Here is a 19,611-nt window from a genome sequence, read left to right on the forward strand (position 1 = left end):
CGAGAACATCCTGCTGCGACATGGAGCCCCAGAAATCCTCATCACCGACAGAGGAACAGCGCTTACAGCAGAGCTCGCCCAAGCCATTCTGTAGTACAGCCATAAAAGCCACAGGAGGACAACTCCCAACCACCCGCAGACGAATGGTCTCACGGAGCGCCTGAATAAGACCCTCGCCGACATGCTAGCAATGTAGGTCGACGTCGAACACAAGACCTGGGATGCCGTCCTGCCCTACGTAACCTTCGCTTACAACACGGCGGTGTAAGAAACAACAGAGATCACCCCGTTCAAGGTGGTTTACGGCAGGAACCCGACGACGACTCTCGACGCCATGCTGCCGCACGTCACGGACGAGGAGAATCTTGACGTCGCCACCTATCTCTAGCACGCCGAAGAAGCCCGACTGCTCACCCGCCTACGGATCAAGAACAGCAGCGTACCGACAGCCGACACTGCAGCCTCCGACGACGCTACGTCGAGTACCAGTCCGGCGACCGAGTTTGGGTTTGGACCCCGATACGCCCACGAGCCCGCAGTGAGAAACTTTGCGACGCTATTTCGGACCTTACAACATCATCCGACCTATTGGCGCACTGGACTATCAGGTCGTGCCAGACGGCATTTTGCATTCACAGCGGCGCCGCGTACGATTTGAACTGGTCCACGTGGTGGGTCTTAAGGCCTTTTACGCACGCTGACCAACTTCCTTATTTGTTGTTTCTTTGCTACGGGTGTTCTTGTTTATTACTTTCGTTTGTTTGCAGCATCGGGTCGATGCTTTTTTTTAAGAGGGGGATATTGACATAAGTACTTGCTTATCTATTCCGGGTAACCACTTGTCACCGCCCAACAAATGTTATCGCACAGCGCGTGACGCGCCTGCATGTATCGGACGTTTCTGGAATGTTATCGATGGTTCCATCCGCTGCCTGTCACCGAACCTCGTGTAATGTGATTGTATGTATGCGCGACGCGAATAGTGTAGAACTTTGTGGAAAATACGCGGGTCCCAGCGATTACTCTGGAACATTCGACGACTGATGTATAAAAGCCGCCATGCTTGAACCGCTGATCAGATTTTTGACGATCGCCGACTGTGTTCGCCGCTATCGTTTGTGCTTTAAGTGTAGCCTGTTCTTGTGGGCACAGGTTCGCCCAATAAAAGTTAGTTTTATCTTTCACAGTATTGCTACTGTGTTAACGTCAATACCATGTGACAGTATTTAACCCATAAAGCGACTTCCGAAAGCGTCATTGGTTAGAATGGCGAGCACTCAGCCACGCAGGCTGTAATTGCCATCGAAGTGAGCTACGGCGCGTGCATTCCTCTCTTGTTGCGCAGAATCCCACCTATGATTACGGTAGCACATGTATGTACGCATTCTAACTTCTGTACTCTGGAGGTAGTGCGAATCTTTACTGGATGCGCCTTTGCGGAAGAGATATGTCCATAAGAATCCGCCGTATCTTTAGAAAGTTCAAATGGGTACGTCAGGTGTAGTCTATAATAAATATTTTCGCGTACGTCCGACGTACATTTACACACTGAAACGAAATAGCACAGCGTTTAGGCTTTCTTGCCGCAATGCTAAGTTTGGCTCCTGCGCGTGCGAGGGGTGACCTTATCACGCGGCTTTAAAACGAAATGGGGGACCATTGCGCAACTCTGCCTCACTATTGGGGGCATATACAAGGACAGTACTACACTGTTGTGCGGTGCTTCCTGTGCGGTAGTTGGTGCACTTGACTGTTTGACCGAAGCAGCACTTGCCCCAGATTAGCGAAATGCGCTATAAAAGGGCGAATTCACAAGGAGCATTTATTGCTGGTACGTGCTCTGTCATTGGCTGGTTGCCTTCGCAAACATTATGTCCAGCTTCAAGATCAGGAGGAATTTGATATTACGAACAATTCTGGCCTAAGAGATTTTTCTGACTGAGGACGTACCGTGCAGTTTTGTAGTGTACAAAACGCGTAGAGCGTTTTTTTTTTCTTTTTTTTGCACGCGCTTATTCATTGAAAGCACACTTGACAGGTCGAGGCATTCGTACGAGTTCTTCAGGGAGAAAAAAGTAAAAAAAGAAACAACGGGAACAGCATATCTACCGGTCACTTTTTGAAATGGCTGTTGAAACTGTGGTCATGTGTAACAACATGCTTCTTGCGCAGGCATTCTTTTTCAGTTATGCTGTTTAGTGCAAATGCTATCGGTTTTTTTTTTTTTAGGTTCCTGGTCACAAGCGGTCAGACAAGATTTTATACCAAGAACTTTGCTCAGTAACGATTTCTTCGAGAAGGCGTACCTTCCTCGTTCATTGTCTCCCTGTTTTCACATCGCAAGCACTCGCGTTCGATAGGTCGAAGGCAGCGTGGTCAACTGCGTCGGGAGTGGCCCGACAAGGCCCTACTAGAACAGGGAGAAACCGTCGACCAGGTGAATATTCAAAGAACTTCGCTGTCAGATGACTTTGCAGAGTCAAACTCTGAATGTAAGTGTGCGAGCTCTAGATATTCCAAGATGCAAAGAACAATTCCCTGTGTTTGCTCAGGGTTTGCGAGCTGTTGCTAAGCATACAAGACGCAGTAGCTCAAGTGAGATGATGCGCTAAGGTTGCTTTCGAAGACGGCAAGCTCCTCCGACGCTCGCAGTCACGTTGGGGCACTGCGAACGCCTTGGCCTCGTTCTGCAGTGTCTCACAGGCGAGTACAAATGCAAAAAACGCTCACGAGAGCGGCGTCGGCGATCTCCTCGATGAAGTGCGTGGTGACCACGATGGTGGTGGCCTGCTCGTGCGACAGCACCACGAAGTAGCGCCAGATAGCGTCTCGCAGCACCGGGTCCAGTCCCACCGTGGGTTCGTCCAGGATCAGGAAGGGCGGCGAGTGGATCAGCGCCACGGCCAGGGACACGCGCCGCTTTTGGCCGCCGCTGCGAGCCACGCGTAACTGCCAGTCAGTGTCGGGTCCACAAGTGACCGCCGAGGACGAAAGCGCACCGCCCAGCAGAGCTAATCGCTACTGTCGCAGGTGGTCGCGACCATTTGTCCTTCTTTCCTGGCAGTGCGGGCAAAGGTTCTCGCACCGAACAATTCCCTGGACGCCCACAATTTGCAGACGAACCAGGAACGACGCTATGTCCTTGACGAAAAGTTCGATCTTAAGCCGATGCCTTCTCACCGATCGGCACCTCTGTTAGGTGCCAGATCACGTAATCATGGCACCGAAGTAACGAACAAAACCGGGGAGCCTTTAAAGCAAACCACATTCTGCCCTTTGAGCCACATCGAAAGAGATTTTATTTTGTATTTAGTATATTCCATTTCTCGCTTTTTAGTAAATATTGTTATTGCTATAGCTGTTTGAGCATAAATGGACCAAATCTCGCGCATCTGATCACTGTTACAAGCCACAAAGAGAAACAGAACCTACCGCACAACAAAGAACCTAGACTAATCTTACATAATCTAGCTGAATTGCTCGCATGATACCACCCCACTTAACCTTTGAAGAATTAAAATCTGCGTTAACGAAGTCCGCCCGGGTTAAAAGATTCATTCTGTGCGCTTCTGACCTTGTTAAAGACGCTGAAGGTAAAGATAAAATTGTAAGTTATTTTTCCAATTGTGTCAAAAACTGTATATCTTTATACACTGTTTTATCCGAATTAGAGGGCCGGTGAGCTTTTATAACCGTCCGTCAAGGAAAAAGGTTACAGTGACGTTTCACTGAACGCGAGTCACGCTCAAGCGCATGGTGCTATAGACCGTTGTTTCATAGGCGTCACCATGAATGGATGGATGGGTGGATGGATGGATGGATGGATGGATGGATGGATGGATGGATGGATGGATGGATGGATGGATGGATGGATGGATGGATGGATGGATGGATGGATGGATGGATGGATGGATGGATGGATGGATGGATGGATGGATGGATGGATGGATGGATGGATGGATGGATGGATGGATGGATGGATGGATGGATGGAAGGTAGGAGCGTCCCCTTTGAAACGGCGTGATGGCAGTTGGCACCATGCTCAGCTTTTTATTTTTGTTTAACTGTGTTGGAATTTATTAAAATTCGCCATTTTCTTTAAATACGTCTTTCTACACATTCAACATTATGCCACCCCTCTGCTTTCGAGCCACTAATCCTCCAATCGCTTTTTGCTAATTTCCACCGCACATTTTTTTACATGACTATTGTAATCTCTGAACCCTCCTCAGGAAGCGTGTCTGTGCCGGGCATCGACATCGGGATGGATACCATCACATTTTAGTATGAAGCGTTCTATTGTTTCTACAGATTTACCACACGCAGTACATGTGTTTTCTTCTTCGTTAAATTTCTTTTTAGAGCTCGGCGTTCTAAGACATCCTGCCCTTGCTTCAAAGAGAAGGGCACTGCCTCTTGCGTTATCATAAAACGCTTCCTTCCTGATCTGCTGTTTTCAGTCTCGATATAATTCAACACTATGCTTGTTTTCCATTGATTTATTCAATTTTATTATTCGTTTTTAACCTGTCATTTAATGCTCTGTCTTTCTCCGCCCTCGTGTCTGGCATACTTACTGGTTAGCTTCCTAGTTAATTTCCGCCTTTGTGAGTCAACGTTTTTCCTGTATAGGTATTTGAATACCTTAGCTGCCCACCTGTTATCATCCAATTTCCGCAGGCGTTTTTCGTATAGAATTTTACTCTGAACTTCCCTTCCCGTGCTTCGAACGATGCCCAGACCATATCCCCTTGTACTGCTTCGTTTGTGGTTTTCCTGTGGGTACCTATAGTGCTAATCTTCCAACAGCTCTCCGATTTACTTCTAGTCTCGACTGAACTTCTGCCCTTAAGCACAGGACCGCATTCCCTAAAGTAAGCCCCGGCACCATTACTCCCTTCCAAATACCTCTCAGTACCTCAGTACCTGTGGGTACCTATAGTGCTAATCTTCCAACAGCTCTCTGATTTACTTCTAGTCTCGACTGAACTTCTGCCCTTAAGCACAGGACCGCATTCCCTAAAGTAAGCCCGGCGCCATTACTCCCTTCCAAATACCTCTCAGTACCTCGTACCTGTTGTACCCCCCCCCCCCCCCCAATGCCCTATGTTTCATTATCCCGGCATCTCTTCGCCCTTTTGCTATGAGAGACTGTTCTTGCTTTTCCGTGTACCTGTGCCCTTTGTTTATCCATACCCCGAGATATTTGTATTCAGCCACTTGGGGTATTTCATGGCCTTGTATTGTAAGCTCCTTATCAGTTGTATCGTTGAAGAAGATCCCACCAGACTTAGTTGCACCAAAACTGAAACCTAGACTGTCTCCTTCGTCTCCAGAGTAATTTACCAGAGATTGCAAATCTTGCTGTCTATCTGCTAACAGTACAATATCGTCCGCATACATGAAACCCGGTAGTCGTTGCTCAGCGGTAGTCGTTGCTCACTCAGTATGGCGCCATATTGCTAGTGGCGCCATCTATGGGCAGTCGGCATGCTAGCTTGGCAGGTATACGCTCCGCGGTAGTATCTGGCGTTTGCTTTCACGCTCGTGCCGTCTATTTACTCTGACGCGGCGTCTTCTACGTGGTAAACGGTTCAGTGAGACGTAGTGAAGTTCTTCAAGACGGTATGGCCGGACTTTCTGCTGGCGTTGAAGCGGACGGAGCACGCAGCGCGACGTGCGCGCGCATGTTTGAGCCTACAATCAGCATCGGAGATCAACTGTTTATTTCTAAATGCTCCAATCACTAACGTGACCTTATTGCAGTATTATCCTCTAGTTCTAAGTTGCGGTTTAGGAGCAATGAAAGATACGCGACGATGGCAACAGCGTGGGTATACCATTCTGCTACGATAGGTGCTGTACTGTTATACTTTGACAAGCGTTCAAACTGTTAGCTGCCGATTACATTGTGTGACTACTCGGTTCGGTTGATGAGGTTTACACCCATGAATAAAATAGTTTTGGTTAGTAATAACAGCATACCTTAAAGTGTGAACTATACTTCTCCAGCAAAGCAACCGTTTACGAACTGCGTGAGCATCCTATTAGCCCCGAGAAAGAGGAATGGCGCCCTCTCGCGAGTGACGTCACGGCCAGGACGCCGCTCGCTCCGGCTCGCTCGGCTGCCGCGCGCGCTCGTTCCCTTCGTGTATGCTTGGGGTATAGGTGGCTCGAGCCGTACGTATTGAAGAATAAGTCGGCTTCTTTCAGCTGCAATACCTTAACCACAGTTTCTTCTTCAAAAGCGTGTGAGTCGAGAAACTTTGCGACTTGGATATCGCAAGCTAAGTAGCGTTAAAGGGGTCTACAAGTTTTTGCAATGCATATATGCGCCGTGTCTATCGGTAAATTTTGACTAAAAAGAGAATATCTGCAAATTCAACGCGCGAAGTTGTGTATGATGCTTCGCTAAACACTTAACATTCCTTTAGTATTTAGCTATGAGAGGTATTGCATTTTACGTGGAAGAAAAATTTGGTAATTGGCGTCAACATGTTATCCGATATTAGAAAGACACTGCCCAGCGAAGCTGTCATCATGATTCATATTACTCTGTTGTGTTGTTCTATTCAAATATGGCCATTCATTAATGCGTAAAAAAATAGTTAGGCGCGCATTTCTTATGAAAATGTTTGCTGCTACTTTCATCCCCCTCTGAAACAGGCCTCCAAAAAACGAATTGCTCATGGCTGCTAACACGACGGCGTGTCATGTAGAGTATTTACATAGTTAATTCACAAACACCATAGACGCAATCACCTGAGAGAAAAGTTTCGTTGTTGAGATCGACAGCCACTCAATTGAAAGTGATGAAATGTATCATAGTGGCCCTCAGTAGCCTTTATCGACAATATGGCCCACCCCTGATCACGTAACGGTAGCAATCGACTGTCCGTATGGCGAGGCACGCTATGTTCGCGAAACCCATCAGTTCACTTCAACTTCGAATTAAAACCATAAAGCATTTTTTTACAGTGCCAACTGGAATGGCTAAAGTATTCTCGAACTACTGCTACGCAGCTTAGATTGCCTACAAAAGGAAAATTCAAGCACCTTTTGTCTCACCATGTCTCGATCCAGCATTATTTAATTATACAAACGGATAACTATTCGCTTCGTCGGTACTTAAAAGAGAACCTTGCAGGCTAATTTAAGTTTGCTCCAATCCAATCGCAAACATTCATAAAGAAAGCACCACAAGCCTTGCATATACTTTCACTTGATTTCTGACCCTCCACAGGGGGAATTTCGATATCTTCAATATGTCCCATACTACTAGTCATTGACGCTTCGACTGCTTTCTGGCTGCAGCTATGTGGTCCAGCAGGCATACTTCACTAAAAAAATTGGGCCGAGCAGCCTGTGTCAGTTTGCCAAACAGATTCGTCATGTATATTCCTTAAGCAACAAGCACCAGTAAATTTCTCAAGTGAGTTTGATGTGATTTGATTTATTAATTTCCGTTTACACACACACATGTACAGAGGAGTGGTAAATGGAGGTGGATGAGGGAAAAAAGCCGCACAGACGCGGCTTGAGGTAATGTCACCCTCTTAGGTACAATATGGCTGCATGGGGTAACACATCAAGCGCCATATAAATTACATCTATATAGTGGCCATAAAACATTGCAGTTATACAATATATGAAAGCACAGTGAAATATTTCCACGATAACAATGCAAAACACACTGCGGCATTGAAATAAATAAATGATATTCACTTGGTAACATAGACAAAAAAAGAGGAACATAACATGCATTATTAATCATTAACAAACGCGCTCTAAAGAGGTGAGTTGAACGTGTAGCACGGAAAAGGGAATATATATTGGTACATTCCTATTTGTACTCTGTAAATAGCTGTAAGCCTTCATTAACTTTACTTCAAGTTTCCGCCGCTTAAAAAAAAAAATTAACACGTGAAGAACCGCCTAATGTTGACAAGCAGTTAAAGAAGCAGGTGAGGCGTGTAGAATCTAAGCTCCAGTATTAGTTAAGTCACCGTGCTACTGCCGAGCGTTTCTGTGAGGAAATGCAAAAATTCGATATTATACCATGAACTACTCGTCGTGAGCAAACCTGTTTTAGCGGAATAAAATCAACGTAACTGCTGTAGAAGTCCTATATAGCCAGCTTTGTGACATACTTGTTGCACCGCGGCAGGTATGGTATCATAACTGGATTCCTATAGGCTATGCTTTTGCGATTGTCTATCCGCGTATAAAAAACCCGCAATGGGCTGGTCTGCGTCGCTTCGGCTGGCACTGTAGCGTTGCCTTCGAGAGCTGCATTGTTGTCTAAGAAATTAGCTCTTTGAATAAATGTTCGCAAAGGAAGACGTCATAAAAATATATTTGAGACGACCACCATAAGTATACAAGCAGAGAGAACGAGGGCGAACAAATGAAAACACCGCAGAAAGCGCCCGTACAACGCACGAACTGTAGCAGACGACAGGCGCGAGTCCCCTCCCTGACGTCACGCGAGCGGCGCTCGCAGCGCCGCTCGTGTTCGTTCTCGGGGCTAATAAACAGTGGTAGGTGCTGGATTACAGATATCTTTGTTCTATATAGCGCATGGTCCTAGCATGCGGAATCAACGTTTATAGATCTATCATCGTTGTGCGGCATGACTATGCGAAGACGTACTGCGGCGTTAGCCCGTTTTCTCTTTCTTTTTCGAAAAAGAGGATGATAACCGATTTTTTTTTTATTTTCGGTTGTGTTCGTTCCGCTCTCTACGACGCACTCCCACGTATTGCGGAAATTTCGTCCTGAAAAATAGCCATCGTATTCTTTTTATGCGATCCATATCCTATATTATGGCTTTACAGGGCATAAAGGCAATGCCGAAGCACATAGCTTATATATGCATCATGCTGGTTCACCAACCGCAGTGATCGCTGTGTTAAGCAGCGCCATAGGCCTCACGCAGGAAGCTAGCGTAGTCATGTAGTGATTTCAAGCCTACTAGACTTGAAGCGCGTGAGAACGATGGCGGTGTATCACAAATACTTGATAGCGCCTGCTGCTTAGATGTTTCGTGGTTGCTTAGGTTGTTCGTACACGAGCCTGCGCTCCTATGTTTTAGTCCCTAAAGCGATCAGATCAGGCACGTACGCAAAATATTCTTTCGGGGGGGGGGGGGGGGGGAACCCTAAGTAACTTTTCTATACCAATGAGGGAGAGGGTACTTTTACTAGTACAAATGTGAATAATGCCCACCATTCACCATAAATACCAGTAAACCTGCAAAAGAGAATTGGAAATAAGGTGTATCTCACAGGTACGCCTGTGAGATACACCTTAATTGGCAACTTCAATGAAAAAGTGGGGAAAATGCAGGCCGGTGAAGAAGCAATGGGTAACTACGGCATCGATTCTAGGAACGCTAGAGGAGAGGTTCTGGTAGAATTAGCAGAAAGAAATAACGTGCGAACAATGAACACCTTTTCCAGAAAGTGTAGCAACAGAAAGTGGGCCTGGAAAAGCCCTAATGGTGAAACAAGAAATGACATTGACTTCATACTTTCTGCCGATACCAGCATAGTGCAGGATGTAGAAGTTATAGGTAGGGTAAAGTGCACTGATCATAGGTTAGTGATGCTAGGATTTACCTCAATTTGAAAACAGAAAGAGTAAAATTGGTCAACAAGAAACAGGTAAACCTAGAGGCAGTAAGAGTAAAAGCAGACAAATTCAAGCTGGTACTTGCAAACAAATATGCAGCCTTAGAACAGAAAGATGAAGGTGGCATAGATATAATGAATAAAACCTTAACTAGGCTGGCTTCAGAGGCAGCAATTGAAGTGGGAGGCAAGGCACTAAGGCAAGCACTAGGCAAGCTCTCCCAAGTAACAAAGGACCTAATTAAGAAACGACAAAGAGTGAAAGTGTCCAACTCAAGAGATCAGATGGAATCCGCGAAACTATCAGAACTGATCAACGAAAGAATAAGTGATATTCGAAACTGTAACGTGAGAAAAACTGAAGAAGCCGTAAAAAATGTACGCAGCCTGAAATCAGTGAGAACGAAACTTGGAATATTACAAACCAAGGTGTATGCACTGAAAGATAAGCAGGATAATATCATATCAGCAATCTCGAAGATATAGTAAAAGAAGCGGAATAATTTCATACTGACATGTACAGTGCCCAGAGGAGTCAGGATACCCCCATTAACTCCTCCTATAACTAGCGATGAGATCAGGAATGCCTTGCAAGACATGAACCGAGGAAGAGTGGCAGGAGATGAGGTAATAACAGTCGATTAAGTCATAGATGGAGGAGACATAATGCTCGGAAAACTGGCGGCTCTTTATACGAAGTGTCTATCGACTGTAAGGGTCCCAGAAAACTGTAATAATGCAAACATTATACTAATCCACAAAATGGGAAACGTTAAATAATTGAAAAGTTATAGGCCCGGGCCATTAGCTTACTCCCAGTAATATATGAAATATTTACCAATATAATCTCCAATGTAATAAGGGCAACACTGGACTTTAGTCAACCAATAAAACAGGGTGGCTTCAGGAAGGGATACTCTGCATTGAATCACATCCATGTCATTAATCAGGTTATGGAGAAATCTGCCGAGTACAATAAGCCTCTCTATATGGCTTTCATAGATTACGAAAAGGCATTTGATTCAGTAGAGATACCAGCAGTAATAGATGCAATAACGCATTACTTAATCAAGGAGTACAGAACGCTTACGTAAATACCGTGGAAAATATCTACAGAGGTTCTACAGCTACCTTAATTCTACACGAGAAAAGCAGGAAGATACCTATAAACAAAGGCGTCAGACAGGGAGACACCATCTCTCCAATGTTATTCACTGCGTGCTTGGAAGAAGCATTCATGCTATTAAAGTGTCGTGTCTTTCTTTTTGTGGTTCGTCTTAGGTGTTTGCGCTGTAACTTTAAAGGGAAGCTGAAAGGTTTTCCAGAAAAAATGAGTGAACATCTGTACATAATGGTTTTCAACCCTCCGAATTCGAATATCGTATGGAAATTGAGCGAAAGAAAGCGCAAATATATTTTATTTCGACAAAAAGTGCAGCAGCGGACACGCCCAGCTCGCGCGTCTCATTTCCGCCTGTGATTGGTCGGTGCGTCTCGTGACGTCAACTCTAGTAACCGACCGCTGCCGCTACACATGAAGCGCGGTGCCAGGTAGTTTGGTGCTGTTTTTCTGATACGGTAACGGAAAATTTAGAGAGACTGCATTTTTCTGAGGAGTTCGGCGTTACTCCCTACATGTACGAGCCGATTGCGAAGAGCCGGCCTCTCGAAGAAGCAAAAGATGCTGGTGCGAGCAGTGCTTTCGACGCGAACGAAAGCAAAGTCTTGGGATCTTCTCGTGTTGGAAATGTTCTTTGGTGAGTATGTTTTTTGCAAAGCGATCTAGTAATCTCGCCGATCTTTCGCCAATCTAGTGAGCTCGTTTCCGGTCAAACAACTGTAGTGTTGTGTTCCTGCATGCCTCCTCGTGGAACGTAAGCGGGGATGCGATCGTCGGCATTTGTGCGCTGCCCAAAGCTGTCGGCAATCTACAAAGACGGTTTAAACACGTGAAAAGCTTCCCGGTTCATGTAGTACGTGTAGTGACCTTCATCTGTTGACTACCACTCACGTTGACTACCACTCACGCTGATTACCACTCACGTTGACTACCACGCACGTTGACTACCACTCACACGCAGACGCACCAACAAAGGAATGCAGGGTCGATCGAAGCAGATTACGATGGCACGCACGCAGAAACAAGCGCGGTCAGGCACGGCCTCGGACGCTGCGAAGGAACGAAACACTAGAGTGGACGTCACAACACCGCGGTTTCCGGTCTCCGCTCCGCTCGCTCACTCAACGGGGGGCGGTACTACAGCGCAATTTCAACTGACGATTACGTCGCTCCTAATTTTAAAAAAAACCAAATTTTACCTACATGGTTTATAAGGTTCCCGCATCCGTATATGAGCGTCTTATTGAATTCGACAGACTCTTCAGCTTCCCTTTAAGTTCAGAATTATGTACCAACTAGACCCAAATGAAGTTTTACTTAAACTGGGAAGGCTTACGAGTAAGGATCGACGACGAATATCTCAGCAACATTCGATTTGCCGAAGACATTGTTCTATTCAGCAACAATGCAGACGAGTTACAACAAATGATTGAGAACCTTAGCAGAGAGAGTGTAAGAGTGGGGTTGAAGATAAATATGCAGAAGACAAAGATAATGATGAATAACCGGGCAAGGGAATAAGAATTCAGGATCGCCAGTCAGCCTCAAGAGTCTGTGAAGGACTACATTTACCTAGGTCAACTAATTACAGGGAACGCTGATCATAAGAAGGGAATTCATAAAAGAATAAAAATGCGTTGGATCGCATACGGCAGACATTGTCAGCTCCTGACTGGAAGCTTACTATTATCATTGAAAAGGAAGGTGCACAATCAGTGCATTTTACCAGTGCTGACATATGGGCCAGAGACTCGGAGGTGGACAAAGAAGCTTGAGAACAAGTTAAGGACCGCGCAAGGAGCGCTGGAACGAAGATTGCTAAGCAAAATGTTAAGAGACCCAAAAAGAGCGGTTTAGAGCAGTGAGCAAACGGGTATAGACGACATTCTAATTGACATAAAGAGAAAAAAATGGAGCTGGGCAGGTCATGTAATGTGGCGGTTACATAACCGTTGGATCATTACGATACAGAACGGGTACCAAGAGAAGGGAAACGCAGTCGAGGACGGCAGAAGACTAGGTGGAGCGATGAAATTAGGAAATTCACGGGCGCTTGTTGGAATCGGTTGACCAAGGACAGGAGTAATTGGAGATCGCAGGGAAAGGCCTTCGTCCTGCAGTGGACATAAAACAGGCTGGTGATGATGATGATGATGATGTTCAAAAAAAAAAGATTTTGCGCCCGCCGCTGCACTGTTCTTGCTCAAATTTCGAGAATGATCCCATTTGGGGTCGACTTCGTTAAGTATAGCATTTGGCACGATTAGTTGTCTGTTTTTTAAGAAGTAAATGAGGAACTATTTTCGTCTACGAGAAAAATCGCCTCTGGAAAGCCGGCCCTGGCATAGACTTGTGTCGCCACCTGCCGTCATTTGCAGAAAGCAGTGTTTCAGAAAGAGCTGCCGCGTGTTGCCTGCTCTTGGAACATCATCATCATAAAAAAATTTTTGTACAGACTGAGGAGTTTGGGCCACGCAGGCTCCCGGGCTCCCGCACCACCCCACTGCACTCAAGCGTTCATGTTACTTCGGTCCATAAGCTGTCTGCCCGATCAGTAGCCAGGGTCCGCATGACCGGGTCTCCAGAATGCAGCAGGGTCTCCCAGTCCTCCCAGGTCTTCAGGTGCTCTAGGCTCCGCGGGGGAAGATCCGGCGGGCAGTGAGAAAGGCGATGGAGAGCAGAAGCGTGAGGTTCGGTACAGAGAGTACAAGCTGATGTGAGGAAGAGTGGGTGATTGTGAGAAAGAGTGAGAGGAGATGGGACAGTGTGTTTGTAATTGGAGCCAAAGGGTTGCTTGCCGATTGCTGAGGGATTTGTGCGGTGCGGGGGAGGGGGAGAGGTTCAGCTGATACGGCCTTGGAAGCATTCGTCAGCTCGTTGAAAGTGTGCGCGCGTTCCTTCGAGAATCCTGGATCGGAGGCCGCAAGAGCCTGGTTTAAAGAACCTCGGGCTAAGAGGTTGGCGACCTCGTTTCCAGGATTCCCGCTGTGCACGGCGCCCAAATCAGCTCCACATCACGGGACGGGTGTGCAACGGGCGAGTCCAATACGCAAGAAGCAGAGACGGAGACTCGGCCTCGTACAAAATTTAGTATTGCAGTTTCGGAGTCTGATAAAACATCCCGTACTTCTGTGTTGATGTTGTGTAGGGCAATGGCGGCTTCCTCTGCACCTTCGGGAGAGGTGTCTGGGGGGAGTGAGTGCGTTCCGATCGGAGAGAGAGTGTGATCCACCATGGCAGCGACCGCTTCATTACCCTTTCAGGCTGCGTCTACCCATACGGCGTCCGGTTCCGAGCTGTAATAACGGAGGGGTACTGTACCTCGAGCTCTGCGGCGGTTATCGTGGTGGTCGGGGTGCATGTTACGGGGGAATTGCTTAATGAGCATTTCGCGGTGTAAGGGTTTTGATATGGGGCGTAATGTCGGATCATTGGCTGGTATCGGGATTCCTAGGGAATGCAGGATGTACCGGCCAGTGTTGGTTTGTGAGATAGCGGTATTATGCTTGACGGTGCACGTCTACAAGTTCCCCGATGGTGTTGTGGAAGCCTAATTGTAAGAGTCGGTCGGTAGGTGTATTTATGGGAAGGTGGAGGGAGACTTTGTATGGCCGGCGAATGAGAGCGTCCATGGCGTCAGTTTCAGGGCGAGAAAGCTTGAGACAGGGGCTGGAGTAGAGTAAACGGCTGAGTACAAAGGCGTGAACAAGGCGGCATAGATCACGCTCTTTCATGCCACTGTGGTAGCCCGAGAGCGGGCGGATGATGTGCGAGATCGGCCCTGCTACCTGCCTGAGTCTCCGGAGCGTAGTCGTGTGCTTCCCATCACTCTGGATGTGCATCCCAAGTGTCCCGAGGGTTTTATTGGCACGCGCGAGGAAAGCAGAGACGAGGGGTGGGGCTTGGAGCCTCGGTGCCAACTGATCTTTATACTTTGTGCGCCGGCCCTCTCTCGGCGGCCGGCTGGCTACGGTCGACTGCGGTCGGCTCTGTTCCGCGCTGGCAGCACCGCGGCTTATCCGCGGCATTTTTGTGTTCACTACAGCACTCCCCCCCTAGTGAGAACACGAACGGAACCAACACGACAAAACACTGGTGTGATTAGAGGTTGAGGCGATTTGGCGCATTTAGACGTCTGCCACTGCGCGTGTGGTAGGTGCGAGTATCAGGCGTGGCTGCGTTTTCCGCCCTGGTGGAAACCGCTGCCCTAGGACGAGGCACTTTTGTATGGGTTCCAGGTGACGGAGTGGAGGTGGGTGTCATGGACTGCGTTTCCATGTACGCAGGTTTAAGTCTGTCCAACGAGACAACTTCCCGCCACCCCCGCATTCGATAGTGAACGTCTTCCGCCCACGACGGAGAACCTTGAATGGCCCATCGTACGGTGCTTGTAGTGGTCGTCGTACAGGGTCGTTCCGCAGAAAGACGTGACTACATGACTCAAGCTCGTTGCTCACGTGTGTCCTCCTCTCTGTGGGCTCTCCCGGAGGTGTAGCTCGAAGCTTGTTCATGATGTCACGGAGGCGAGATGCGTAGTCGCTGGCAGAAATGCGAGCTTGCTGTTGGCCAGATGCGAAGAAATCACCGGGCAGACGTAGCGTCGTGCCGTAGACAAGTTCCGCAGCGCTGCAGCCGATATCTGCCTTGCACGCTGTGCGTATGCCCAACAGCACGATAACCAATGCTTCCACCCAAGAGTCATGTTCACTTGCCATAAGTGCTGCTTTCAGCTGCCGGTAAAACCTCTCGACCATTCCATTGATCATCATCATCATCATCATCATCATCATCAGCCTGGTTGCGCCCACTGCAGGGCAAAGGCCTCTCCCATGCTTCTCCAACAACCCCGGTCATGTACTAATTGTGGCCATGCCGTGCCTGCAAACTTCTTAATCTCATCCGCCCACCTAACTTTCTGCCGCCCCCTGCTACGCTTCCCTTCCCTTGGGATCCAGTCCGTAACCCTTAATGACCATCGGTTATCTTCCCTCCTCATTACATGTCCTGCCCATGCCCATTTCTTTTTCTTGATTTCAACTAAGATGTCATTAACTCGCGTTTGTTCCCTCACCCAATCTGCTCTTTTCTTATCCCTTAACGTTACACCTATCATTCTTCTTTCCATAGCTCGTTGTGTCGTCCTCAATTTGAGTAGAACCCTTTTCGTAAGCCTCCAGGTTTCTGCCCCGTAGGTGAGTACTGGTAAGACACAGCTATTATATACTTTTCTCTTGAGGGATAATGGCAACCTGCTGTTCATGATTTGGGAATGCCTGCCAAACGCACCCCAGCCCATTCTTATTCTTCTGATTATTTCCGTCTCATGATTCGGACCCGCCGTCACTACCTGCCCTAAGTAGATGTATTCCCTTACAACTTCCAGTGCCTCGCTGCCTATTGTAAATTGCTGTTCTCTCCCGAGACTGTTAAGCATTACTTTAGTTTTCTGCAGATTAATTTTTAGACCCACTCTTCTGCTTTGCCTCTCCAGGTCAGTGAGCATGCATTGCAATTGGTCCCCTGAGTTACTAAGCAAGGCAATATCATCAGCGAATCGCAAGTTACTAAGGTATTCTCCATTAAATCTTATCCCCAGTTCTCTCCAATCCAGGTCTCTGAATACCTCCTGTAAAGACGCTGTGAATAGCATTGGAGATATCGTATCTCCCTGCCTGACGCCTTTCTTTATTGGGATTTTGTTGCTTGCTTTATGGAGGACTACGGTGGCTGTGGAGCCGCTATAGATATCTTCCAGTATTTTTACAAATGGCTCATCTACACCCTGATTCCGTAATGCCTCCATGACTGCTGAGGTTTCGACTGAATCAAACGCTTTCTCGTAATCAATGAAAGCTATATATAAGGGTTGGTTATATTCTGCACATTTCTCTATCACTTGATTGATAGTGTGAATATGGTCTATTGTTGAGTAGCCTTTACGGAATCCTGCCTGATCCTTTGGTTGACAGAAGTCTAAGGTGTTCCTGATTCTATTTGCAATTACCTTAGTAAATACTTTGTAGGCAACGGACAGTAAGCTGATCGGTCTATAATTTTTCAAGTCTTTGGCGTCCCCTTTCTTATGGATTAGGATTATGTTAGCGTTCTTCCATGATTCCGGTACGCTCGAGGTCATGAGGCATTGCGTATACAGGGTGGCCAGTTTCTCTAGAACAATCTGTCCACCATCCTTCAACAAATCTGCTGTTACCTGATCCTCCCCAGCTGCCTTCCCCCTTTGCATATCTCCTAAGGCTTTCTTTACTTCTTCCGGCGTTACCTTCGGGATTTCGAATTCCTCTAGACTATTTTCTGTTCCATTATCCTCGTGGGTGTCACTGGTACTGTATAAATCTCTATAGAACTCCTCAGCCACTTGAACTATCTCATCCATATTAGTAATGATATTGCCGTCTTTGTCTCTTAACGCATACATCTGATTCTTGCCAATTCCTAGTTTCTTCTTCACTGTTTTTAGGCTTCCTCCGTTCCTGAGAGCATGTTCAATTCTATCCATATTATACTTCCTTATATCAGCTGTCTTACGCTTGTTGATTAACTTCGAAAGTTCTGCCAGTTCTATTCTAGCTGTAGGGTTAGATGCTTTCATACATTGGCGTTTCTTGATCAGATCTTTCGTCTCCTGCGATAGTTTGCTGGTATCCTGCCTAACGGAGTCACCACCGACTTCCATTGCACACTCCTTAATGATGCCCACAAGATTGTCGTTCATTGCTTCAACACTAAGGTCCTCTTTCTGAGTTAAAGCTGAATACCTGTTCTGTAGCTTGTTCTGGAATTCCTCTATTTTCCCTCTTACCGCTAACTCATTGATCGGCTTTTTATGTACCAGTTTCTTCCGTTCCCTCCTCAGGTCTAGGCTAATTCGAGTTCTTACCATCCTGTGGTCACTGCAGCGCACCTTGCCGAGCACGTCCACATCTTGTATGATGCCAGGGTTAGCGCAGAGTATGAAGTCTATTTCATTTCTAGTCTCGCCGTTCGGGCTCCTCCACGTCCACTTTCGGCTATCCCGCTTGCGGAAGAAGGTATTCATTATCCTCATATTATTCTGTTCCGCAAACTCTACTAATAACTCTCCCCTGCTATTCCTAGTGCCTATGCCATATTCGCCCACCGCCTTGTCTCCAGCCTGCTTCTTGCCTACCTTGGCATTAAAGTCGCCCATTAGTATAGTGTATTTAGTGTTCACTCTACCCATCGCCGATTCCACGTCTTCATAGAAGCTTTCGACTTCCTGGTTATCATGATTGGATGTAGGGGCGTAGACCTGTACAATATTCATTTTGTACCTCTTATTATGTTTCACAACAAGACCTGCCACCCTCTCGGTAATGCTATAGAATTCCTGTATGTTACCAGCTATATTCTTATTAACCAGGAATCCGACTCCCAGTTCTCTTCTCTCCGCTAAGCCCCGGTAGCACAGGACGTGCCCGCTATTTAGCAGTGTATATGCTTCTTTTGGCCTCCTAACTTCACTGAGCCCTATTATATCCCATTTACTGCCCTCTAATTCCTCCAATAGCACTGCTAGACTCGCCTCACTAGATAACGTTCTAGCGTTAAACGTTGCCAGGTTCATATTCCAATGGCGGCCTGTCCGGAGCCAGTGATTCTTAGCACCCTCTGCTGCGTCGCAGGTCTGACCGCCGCCGTGGTCAGTTGCTTTGCAGCTGCTGGGGACTGAGGGCCGGGGTTTGGTTGTCGTGTTCATAGGAGGTTGTGGCCAAGTACTGCACCAGGGTGTCCAATCCTGCTCTGGTGAGGGAGTGTGTTACCGGTTCTGGTCACCGGGATCAGGCCACACTCCAGGCCTGTTTGTGCAATTTTATCAACACGCGGATTTTTTTTTTAATCCGGTGGAAAATTGCCGGCACCGGGATTCGAACCACGGACCTCTTGCACGCGAGGCGGGTGTTCTACCTCTACGCCACCGCTGCACCCACTTCCATTGCTCATCGGGTGGTAGGTCGTAGTCCTGATGCGTGAGGCGCCGATGAGTTTCGTCAGACTGGCGAACAACGCAGACTCAAATTGGCTTCCTCTGTCCGTTGTAATGGAGGAAGGTGCACCAAAACGACATAGCCAGTGGTTGACAAAAGCGCGAGCTACAGTTTCGCTTGTCATGTCGGGAATCGGGATAGCTCCTGCCCACCGCGTGAAACGGTCGCCCAAAGTGAGCAAGTACGTTTGGCCCTGGCAAGGTGTCAATGGTCCGACTATGTCCATATGGATGTGGTCGAATCGAGCATCTGACCCTGGAAAAGTCTCCAACGGTGTCACCGTGTGACGCTGAACCTTGGACCGTTGACACCTAAGACACTCGCGAGTCCACTGTCGGGAATCGCGGTTGATGCCAGGCCATACGAAACGTGCCGTGAGCAGCTTCTGGGTCGCCCGGATTCCTGGGTGTGAAAGCTCGTGTAACGAAGCGTATACCTCCCGACGGAGGCAAGCGGGCACGAATGGTCGAGGGCTACTTGTAGATGTATCGCAACAAATGTCTCCTGCTCCGGGCAAAGGAAACGACTGTAGGATGAGTGACGTCGATGTTTTTTGCAAACGGCGCAGTTCGTCATCGTCGCGTTGAGCGGCCGCCACTTTTGCGAGGTCTATTCCCGTGTGAGTGATGGCATTTACTGGGCTGCACGACAGAGCATCGGCGACAGCGTTGTCTACTCCTTTTATGTGGCGAATGTCAGTGGTGAATTCCGATATGTAGGACATCTGCCACAGCTCGCGGGCTGTGTCTCAGATCTCAGATTTGCGGGAGCGTAAGGCGTAGGTGAGAGGCTTGTGATCAGTCATTACAAAGAATTCCGTCCCTTCTAAGTT

The 19,611-nt window shown here is 47.4% G+C and overlaps 1 protein-coding gene across 5 annotated transcripts in view; it reads right to left on the reverse strand.

The window, feature by feature from the left end:
* Positions 1-19,611, reverse strand: part of LOC135912549 (ABC transporter G family member 20-like) — a 157,394-nt gene that overhangs the window by 112,826 nt on the left and 24,957 nt on the right. For all 5 annotated transcript variants that reach the window (XM_065445044.1, XM_065445026.1, XM_065445053.1 and 2 more), the window contains exon 5: positions 2,731-2,932. In XM_065445044.1, the coding sequence (XP_065301116.1) occupies positions 2,731-2,932 (202 nt within the window). The remainder of the gene's footprint in view (positions 1-2,730; positions 2,933-19,611) is intronic.

Source organism: Dermacentor albipictus, chromosome 1, assembly GCF_038994185.2.
Source record: "Dermacentor albipictus isolate Rhodes 1998 colony chromosome 1, USDA_Dalb.pri_finalv2, whole genome shotgun sequence".
NCBI classification, from domain to species: Eukaryota; Metazoa; Arthropoda; class Arachnida; order Ixodida; family Ixodidae; genus Dermacentor; species Dermacentor albipictus.